This window comes from Trachemys scripta, chromosome 9 (assembly GCF_013100865.1).
Source record: "Trachemys scripta elegans isolate TJP31775 chromosome 9, CAS_Tse_1.0, whole genome shotgun sequence".
In the NCBI taxonomy this organism is placed as follows: Eukaryota; Metazoa; Chordata; order Testudines; family Emydidae; genus Trachemys; species Trachemys scripta.
This window is the reverse complement of record NC_048306.1, coordinates 71,744,670-71,755,035: the sequence shown is the minus strand read 5'-3', so window position 1 is coordinate 71,755,035 and position 10,366 is coordinate 71,744,670. Positions and strand designations below refer to the sequence as shown.

The 10,366-nt window shown below is 42.1% G+C and overlaps 1 protein-coding gene across 2 annotated transcripts in view; it reads right to left on the bottom strand.

Annotated features, from left to right (window-relative positions):
- Window positions 1-10,366, bottom strand: part of RASA2 (RAS p21 protein activator 2) — a gene marked incomplete at its 5' end in the record, with an annotated part of 40,579 nt that overhangs the window by 6,350 nt on the left and 23,863 nt on the right. For both annotated transcript variants that reach the window (XR_004647101.1, XM_034781552.1), the window contains 4 exon segments: window positions 333-541; window positions 1,282-1,364; window positions 3,832-3,938; window positions 5,832-5,905. Coding sequence is in view for 1 of the 2 variants with exons in the window: in XM_034781552.1 (XP_034637443.1) it covers window positions 333-541; window positions 1,282-1,364; window positions 3,832-3,938; window positions 5,832-5,905 (473 nt within the window).

Here is a 10,366-nt window from a genome sequence, read left to right as displayed (position 1 = left end):
TAAGAACCTCACTTCTTCAGATGCAAGAAGAAACTCACTTCTTGCATCTGAAGAAGTGAGGTTCTTAACCACGAAAGCTTATGCTCCCAGTACTTCTGTTAGTCTCAAAGGTGCCACAGGACCCTCTGTTGCTTTTTACAGATTCAGACTAACACGGCTACCCCTCTGTTACTGATAAAGCATAGTTACTTTTTTTTTTAAATTAGGAGAGATGCATCCAGCTTAACTTGTGAAAGAAAATATGAAATTAATGCTTAAACCATCTGCAAGTTGCAAAAAGAATCAATGACTCATTTTATCATAGAATGCTTTTTACTTCAGAAGCAACTTACGCAGTGCATGGAGTGCAGCCCTTTGTATTCTCAGTGGTGGCCTTGCAGCAAAGCCAGTTCCCATTCAGAAAAGCGGAGGGATGATAAACACTCAGTCTCTTCTGGTTACACCTGCTTACCCTGCAGAGAGCTTCTATCCACTCACTAGCTTCCACACAGTTATTTGCCTGGATATAGAGTGGCTTCTCTCCATAAATCACTTGAAACATCTGTGGATGAAAGTGTTTTATTCTGCAAAAATTCTATTCAGTGACATACTGAATAACTCTGAAGATATTCAAATCAACTCAGAGGTCACTGTAAAAAAATCACCGAAACCCAACAGCCACAAGGAACCACAGGAAGTGAATTAAGTGGAGGGAAGGAGAGGTCTTTCTTCCTCCTTTCTCTATTGCTGCTGCCCCATTTCTAATCTGACCAAGCATCCTGGGACACTGATACTACTTTTCACTCATCATCTCTGCTCCCTGGCTACACCACTTCCTGATACCAGGAAGCACTGCTAAAAAAGGTAAAGAACCATCTGCCTTGACCCAGTGGCCCCTGGTGCTCATACAGCTGCTCCCCATCTTTGAGCAGCACTTCTTTGGAGCAGAGCAACATGTGGATGAGGAGGGAAGGGGAGATGTAAATCCCCCTATTTCCTTCAGCATCACCTCACAGCGGCAGCAACATAATTTCTTCACAAATTAAAGGCATCAGAACCCTCCAGAGCCCCCTTCTCCATCACCCCTGCTCAAAGAACACCTATGGTTTCATGACCCCAGAGGATTGTGGGATTGAAGTAATGACAAAAAATGTTGGTTTGGGGACCCAGGGCAGAAAAAAATTGAGAATTTAATTCTAAAGTGATGAGGGATTACTTTATGAAGTTATCACCAGTAGTCATTTCTTCAAGAACTTCTCAGGAATTATGAATCTATTATTTCAAAAGCTACATCTGACTCACATTTTTCCTATTGAAGGCGCTCTCCTCAAGCTTCTCCACAGTGAGGATGTTTTTGATTGGAATGTTGTAAATTGGTTCTTTGTCTGCATAAATTTGTGAATGGATAACAAGAATGAATCAGACTACAAATCATTTCCTGGGATCAGCGCATTGATATTAGAAGTTGAGATTTCACAGATATGCATCCACATTGTTGACAAAGGACAAACTAATCAAAAGGTTTAACACTAGTGATATGAGAATAAAGGGCTCAGAAATGAGGCACAAAAAACACATTATGGACAGGAGAAAGACATTTGTTTCTCACTCATTTGTTTGTAGTGTTGCATAAATTAAACAATACTTGTTCAACCTGCTTCTTAGGTATGTTCACTGTTCTTTTATTGAAGTGAGAAGTTGAATTGTGATTAACAGACCAAATCTCATCAGTTGCCATTATGCAACAGACGAATGGCAGAGAGAAAGCCTTCCTGTGTAGGAAATCAAGACTTTACTGTATCACCTCCTTTTGAAATCCAACACTTCTAATGGGTCAAAATGTGTGTTAGTTAAATTAGCATGCGTACACATACTGTGTGAAGACAATGAGTGAAAGAAGATTCAGGATAAGCAAGCTAGAAACACTAAGACTAGAAAAGCAGTTCCTCCACTTGATGGGCAAAGTGTCAATAATCAGGAAAATACTGATGAGATCCTTACCCTTGTGTATTGTGAATGAGTAGCAAAGAACATAGGAAGAGAAAAATACGAAAGCTAGCTCTTAGCTGTGGTATCATGTATGAACTCCTAATTCATGTTGCTTATATAGCTTTCGTCAGGCAACACTAAGGATGTAATGGGTACAGTTAACTATTCAGAACATATAAATGCCTATTCATGGGCCATTGGTTAGCATCAAGAGAAACCTGTTTGTTACTCATAACTGACAATTATAGTCATGTCTGTCAATGTGTCTCTAAGTGCTCCTCCAAAATGTATATAGGTCACAGTTCTGTCACCTGTAGACCACTTCCTTCACAGTATCACACAGGTAACAGTATCTTCTTTGATAGATCTGCAGATAGTGTAAAGGCAGAAATCAAGGTTTCATGGTTGATAACAAAAACAGACAGTTTTGATTCCTGAATCAAAATTAGGCTCCGCAGCTCATGAACTGAAGATTCCTGAATTCTGGATTTCTGCTGAACAGATACCTTGATTAAATTGTAAAGACTCTTGATTAAATGGTGAAAACCCTTAAGGACAGTTCTGTGAGATGAAGAAATTGATTGCTCTGTAGACCTTTTTCCACTTGTTATTCTATAAACAAGTAATAGTCTATAAAGTAGTCAAACTAATTTGTGATTAACACAATACATTTTGTGACAAAGTTCCTCCTCTATCTTGGTGGGTCCTGCGCTTATTGGCGGATTTTCCTGCCTCAGAGATTCACCAGGTGGGTTGGGGAACAGCCCAGAGCCCTTCCCCTCTGGAAGAGCCCACAGTCCAGATCAAGTGGGAGGTTTGGGAGGAACCCAGGCCCGCCCTCTACTCTGGGTTTCCAGCCCAGGGCCCTGTGGACTGCAGCTGTCTATAGTGCCTCCTAGAACAGCTGCATGACAGCTACAACTCCCTGGGCTACTTCCCCATGGCCTCCTCCAAACACCTTCCTTATTCTCACCACAGGACCTTCCTCCTGGTGTCTGATAACACTTGTGCTCCTTAGAACTCCAGCAGCATACCCTCACCTCTCAGCTCCTTGCGCCTCTTGCTCCCAACTCCTCACACTCCCACCACAAACTGAAGTGAGCTCCTTTTTAAAACCCATGTGCCCTGATTAGCCTGCCTTAGTTGATTCTAGCAGCTTCTTCTTAATTGGCTCCATGTGTCCTAATTAGCCTGCCTGCCTTCACTGGTTCTAGCAGGTTCCTGATTACTCTAGTGCAGCCCCTGCTCTGGTCACTCAGGGAACAGAAAACTACTCATCCAGTGACCAGTATATTTGCCCTCTACCAGACTCCTGTACCCCACTGGTCTGGGTCTGTCACAATTTCCAGGAAACTTTTAGTCACAAGCACACATTTTACTCTAGCTAGAAATGCTTTTAAAATTGTAAAAACACCCCAATGTTCCCTGATAGCTCTGCTGGTTATGGGGAACCCAACAGGGTGGAATTATAGTAGGGTCTGTAGAAGCCCTTCTGCAGGATGGCTAGGAACTAGATCACTGCAGCTTAGATGGGAAGTGTTTGGAATGCAGGGTAGAGCAACCCTATATGCAACATGCACCTCTGGGGGGGGGGGGGAAGCAAACATATTTGTGGATAAACAAACAAAAACAGGATTCAAAATTGGATGCAACCGAGACACATTTCTGAAATCACTTCAGAAAAGGAAATAGCCAAAGATTGAAAATTATTAGTGTTTTGTTATTATTACAATAAATAAGAACATGATCATGATGTTTAAAGTCACTTAATGGCTGTGACACACACATTTACCATTTCTTAGCACAATTACGTAAGCAGTTTTCAATAAAAATCTAATTGCCGAAAAACAGATTAAGATTTACCTCGTTGTTTGTGATAAGTGAGCTCTCTGCTTGTTAGGCAGAACCATCGTTTCTTGAAATTCTTTTTTCCAATCCGAGTTCTTCCCTGAGCTCTTTTATACATTTCACTGTACAGAGAAATCACATTATAAATGCACAAACCTCACATACTAAACAGCTTTGCTTTAAAAACTTAGTTTAAAACTAACTGGAGAGAATGAGCTATTTGTCATGCAATGAAAACACGAAAAATCTAGGTTTAAAGATGACTTTGGTTCACAAAATAGATCTTGAGACTTCCTCTATTATAGTATCATGAGGTAGCCGTGTTAGTCTGTATCCACAAAAACAACAAGGAGTCCGGTGGCACCTTAAAGACTAACAGATTTATTTGGGCATAAGCTTTCAGGGGTAAAAAACCCTCACTTCTTCCTTTCTTATAGTGACTCAGTCAAGAGGTTCTTTAGCAGGTAAGAACTTTGAGCGCAAGACAATCGAAATCCCATCACTTGTTTGAAGCACCAACCCAGGACAGGGGCCTCTTGCATACCTCTGGAGACCTGCATTTTACCAAAATGGTGATGTGTATCCAATTACAAGATTCTCTTTCCTTTCCACCGTTCTCAGAAAATATAGCTTTGTCTAGCTTATGAAACAGATGCAGCTGAACTGATTTTCAACACGGTTTAACGGCAAATGCAGACCAGAACAAATTGCATTCAACACTGCTTTAACTGCACCCTTTGCTGACACTTATTTTCAGCAATGGGTAAACTCCCTAGCATTGAAAAGGCTTGTGAATCAGCATGTTTAGTGATTTGTCTGTTGTAGCGGTCCTCTTCCTCATTTCTATTCAGTATGTTTTGGGAACAAGCATTGTTCTCCCCCATGTTTTGGCAGGGTAAAAGGTACACAATTTGCCACATTAAATAAGGGCAGGTCTTCACTACGGGGTGGGTGGGTGGGGGGGTGTTGATTTAAGATACACAAATTCAGCTATGCGAATAGCGTAGCTGAATTCGACCTATCGGAGCCGACTTACCCCGCTGTGAGGACGGTGGCAAAATCGACCTCCGCGGCTCCCCGTCGACGGCGCTTACTCCCACCTCCGCTGGTGGAGTAAGAGCGTCGATTCGGGGATCGATTGTTGCGTCCCGACGAGACGCAATAATTGATCCCCGAGCGATCGATTTCTACCCGCCGATTCAGGCAGGTAGTGTAGACCTAGCCTAAGTTTGGCAATTTAACTCTCAGACTGAGGAAGAAGCATGTGCCAGAAGTTATTGTTCTGTAGAGGATGATTCCATTGCTAAAAATCCGCTTCCCAGATATAAACTGAATCTTTTTTTTAACCAAGGAACAGCTCGTAAATAGATTAACTCAAGGGTGTTTATGGGCAAACAAAACTTATTTTTTTACTTTACCATTAGCCACCTCTGCCCCACGTTTTTCAAATATTCTATGAGTCATTAAGAATGAAACTTTCATATGCTCTCTAATTATGGGAAGGATTTTTCTGCTTTGGTATATTTGGTCTCTCAGAGCTCAAGAGGCAGAGCATGTGAAGTCATTCTAATAGCAGGTTATGGGATTCTGAAATACATTTTAACATTTATTAAATCTGCCACTGAGAGGGCATGGATTACATTCCTTCAGAAATACAGAGAGAGACTGAAAACATTAAGAAAAAAGATAAGCTTCCTAAAATATGTGAGTTATAAAAATTTCACAAGAGCTGTTAACTAATTCTACAAACTACATATCGCTAATGTTTATAGTGTATACACTAATGGAGTATTTTCACAAATTTCATAAATAATATAATCAATGCAACATGTCAACAAATGTTTTCTAATTATTGTTCATTTTATAAAGTAATTTGCTGTAATTAAATAGGGGTAAAATTCATACATATTTTCCAGGTATAAATAATACAAAATGGACGTGCATAATGTCCTTGCTTTGAGATCATGTCTTTACTAAACATTTGTGCAATGGACAGTACTTTACACTTCAATTACCCTTCTTTTAGATGTACTGGTTCACTCATGCCACTGGGCTCTTTACTTTCAGTAGATGACACTTCATCTAAAAACTAAAGAGAACAAGGAGAATAGGTTATGTTTGGAAAGAAAAAAAAGTTGCCCACATCCATAGTGTTTCTCATAAAAACACCATTTTTTGCAGTACACAAATATTTCGGTAAATAGAGTGTAATTAGGGGTAAATTGTATGGAATTCAGTTTTAAAAGGTCAGTAACATGAAAACAAATTTATGAAGAGTACATTAGAAATTTCTCAACTACACACAAGATTTCCAAAAGCCCCTAGGAGCTGCTAGTTGCTCAGTACTTTTTAAAAAGTTAGGACACTTATTAAGTTAGGACCTTAATTTTATGCTCATTTTTAACATCTTGGCCTATGTGTATATGTAATATACAAATATATGAAAAAGTTAAATGGCAAAAACTTTGTTAACGCAAAGTTAAAGTTGACTGGTGCTAGCCTGTGCCTTTCAGAATGTCGAGCTCAACAAAACTCAAATTTCTGAAAAGCAGGAAACAGAGTAAGGTAAACGCCTACGCAATCTTAACTCCGACCCTGGAGCTGGCAATAGCCTCTGGGAATTATCTGCATGCACTCCAGTGGCATTCACTGCTTTAGGTGCAGCTGTACTGAATGGTGGAGGAATAAATTAGAACAACTGCTTTACAAATATTCTGGATAGGACCTGTGCAAGGACACCGTTGAGGTTGCTTGTGATCTTGTGGAGCAAGCTGTCAGCTTGTCTGGTGGAGAATTGCCTGCCAGATCATAAACACCGATACAGGAAGTTATCCAAGATGAAATTCTTTGAGACGAGATCGGAAGACCTTTTCATTCTGTCCGCTATAGCCATGAACAGTAGAGTGGGTCGCTGAAACCGTTTGGTGCTATGTAAAATGCCAGTGCTTGTCTAACGTCCAATACGTTTAGCAGTTGCTTGTCCCAATTTGCGTGCAGTTTTGGGAAAATACAAGTAAACTGACTGGCTGATGTGAAAATTTGATACTATTTTAGAGAGAAAGCTTGGCTGAAGGCATAAGTATACCTTATCTAAAAAGAAGATTGTATATGGTGGTTCAGATGTTAGACCACGTAGTTCAGTGAGCTTCCTGGCAAAAGTCATAGCCTTGAATACTGTATGCAGGTCTGGTCAGCCAATCTCAAAAAGGATATTAGAACTGGAAAAGGTACTGAGATGGGCCACTAAAATGATTAAGGGTATGAAACAGCCTCCATAGGAGGAGAGATTAAAAAGACTGGGACTTTGTCATCTCTTTTCAAATCTGAAAAGGGGGGATATGATGGACGTCTATAAAATCTTGACTGGTATGGAGAAAGTGAATAAGGAAGTATTATCTACTCCTTCAGATAACACAGTAACCAAGGGTCACCCAATGAAATTAATAGGCAGCAGGTTTAAAACAAACAAAAGGAACTATTTCTTCACACAATGCACAGTCAACCTGTGGAACTCTTTGCCAGAGGATGTTGTGAAGGCCAAGACTAAACAGGGTTCAAAAAAAAAAAAAAAAAAAAAAAGAAAAAAAAGAAGTCAATAAGCTCATGGAGGATAGGTCCATCAGTGGCTATTAGCCAGGATGGGCAGGGATGCAAAACCATGCTCTGAAGTGTCCCTAGCCCCTGTTTGCCCGATGCTGGGAACAGGTGACAGGGAATGGATCACTTGATGATTACCTGTTCTGTTCATTCCCTTTGAAGCACCTGGCATTGGCCACTGTTGGAAGACAGGACACTGGGCTAGATGGACCATCGGTCTAACCCAGTATGGCTGTTCTTATGTTCTTTGTCAGCAGGGATGGCCTTTGGGTGTTGCTGTCTGAACTTTCTGTGGCTGCTTGGACAAATAGGGAGTTTGGGGCAGGGTGGAAGAAGAACTCTGTTCCCTTAGCTGGGAGAAAGTACTGCTTTTCTGCCCTCTTAGAGGTAGGGGCACAAGTGGCTGGTGTTTATCATACAGTTCTTGCTGGTTCTAATATGGCCTTGTTGACTGGGAGTGCTATTTGGCTAGACCACAAAGGCTGTTGAAGAATGTTCAAGAGCTTGTGTTATGAGCCCTGGATCTCCTCTAAGAGGCTCTTCTACTACTCTCAGCAGTAGTTCTTGGAACGGTATGTGGTTATCCAGAGAAGTCACATCAGGCAAGGAAGATGAAATACCTTTGGGTCCAGTGGTACTGATGGATCTGGTTAGTCTTCCTCCTCCACTGTAGGTTCAGGAATCTCCAGTTGGTCCCTGGACAGAGAGGGGTACTAGGATTCCCTATGGGATACACAGACTCCATGTGCCATGTGTACAGGTCCCATGGTCCCTAGTAAGGCCAAAATGATCCATTGAAAGAAGGGTGTGGTGGTCCTGAGGGATGAGGTCCATAATTAGATCAACAAGGCTGAAAACAGAGGACTCCTGAACTTCTGTCCAGACTGAACTCCCTTTGTGGAGGGGAAGATGGTTCCACTGGAAAGTGTGACTCTGGAAGATGAGAAGTCTGGGTCCAGTTCCATCAGTGGTCTCACTGGTACAGGTATTGGGAAGCCATGGCTAGAAGATGGAATGGGAGATGATCTCCCTGGTGAGGGTAGGTCTGAACAACCGGGAGGGCGGGGGGGAGGGGAAGGCAGATTGTGGGTATGGGAGGATGACAGTGTTTTCTGGGGTGGTGTAGGATTCTGGAGGCAGAGTCTCATTGCCCTGTACCACTGATGTTCGTGTAAAGGAACTCTTAGTAGTTGGTGGTTCCTTCTGGGGCTGTGGTGGTACTGCCGGCGATGTCCCCTTCGACTGTGTTATCATTGGTAATGATGGTTTAGGGTCTTTTGACACTCAGTGTTTTGTTTTGATTGCTATCGAGGTCCATGTTGAAGAGCATTGCTCCAATGAGCCTTTTGATCATGGTCATGAAGATCTGCCCAACCTGTAGAGGGGGATCCATTCTCTAAGGTCTAGGAGGGGCTCTGCTCTTATGTTTATGATAGTGCATCTTACTTTCATGAGAAGGGCTAGGTGACAGTGTCCTTTATTCAAGCCATTTCCATGTCTGAGTAAGGCATTGAACTAGAAGGCACACTCCTCGATGTCTCAGGTCCACGTACAGGAGAATTACCGCAGGGTCGATTCAACTGAAGCCTCATGGCACCTTCTGTCAGGTGTTTCCAAAGTTAAGAGTTCTCGTGCCTGCCACGTTCAACTAGCAAGGAGAGGCAGATACTGTACTTAGCAGAGATATGAGTTTCTCCATGGCAGCAGAGACAGCACTGCTGATCATCCTTGAATGAAGAGGAGTGGGGGCTGGGGATGCAACCCAGAAGGCTGGACATGATTTAAGTCCTGCATTGAGGTATTGGAGGATTCCCCGGGGCAGGGAATTTTAACTAAACTATGAAAAAACTAACAGGATAAAACTTTTAAATATGTCACAGGCAAGAACGTAGAAGATGATCAGTTCCAGACACTAGAAGAGTCTGACTCAGGCCACGCGGTAAGAAGGAACTGAAGAGGCCTCAGTGCACGCTGCCCCTTATACCTCAGTAAGGAGCACGAGCAGAGCATCTACATAGGTGTGGACAAGCAGACCCACTTGCTAGAACTCTCCTGTTTCAGCCTTGGTGGAACACACACATGGAGACCAGAATTCAAACAACTTCTTGAGGTTGCAGTCTACGTAATTTCAATACAGTATTGTGCATGTTGCGTCAGTAGCAGGACACTGGGGTCTTCTTGCCATGGCTGAGGAGGGATATGACAGCAGTCTGTGGATTTAATGATAGGTAATGGGAAAATATAGCTTAGGTGTTGTCTTGTGTGGAAGTATGAAGGGGCTGTAAAAGGATGTAAAGTGGTTAAATTTTATAAATGTAATATACTATCAGGGTAGTCGGTTCAGTGTTTGATCATAGGGCAAGCACAGGCAGTGGGGAGAGAGAAAGAGAGAGAGAGAGAGAGAGAGAGCGCGAGCGAGCGCATGTGCAATGGGTGTATTGGGGCGCTGCTCAAAGAGGGCAGAGTTAAGGCGGCGTAGGCATTTACCATAACTTGGTACTTTCTGGTTTTCCAGAGTATGAGTCTTGCTGAACTCTGTTCTGGAGGGGCACAAGCTCTCCCTGGAGCAAGCTTAACTTTGTTCTAAAGTTTTTTGCCTTTTAATTTCCTAGTTTTTTTAAACAGAAAAAATTGTTGTTGGTAGAGGTTAGTGGTCATTTAGACAGTTGTAGTTCTCATTTGGGTTTGTAACTGATATGCTACTGTGGCTATTTAATCAGAAGACCTAGCTGTTATATAGTGCTTTTTATCAGTAGATCTCAAAGACCTACATGTCATTATCTCCATTTTACAGATGGGAAACCAAAGCTCAGAGAGAGATTAAGTGACTTGCCCCAGGTCACTCAGCAGGTCAGTGGCAGAGCTGGGAACAGTCCCAATCCAATGGTCTTTCCACACAGTTCTATGTGATTCCTAAATTCTCCTCTCCTCCCACTTCTGTATATTTTGCTAT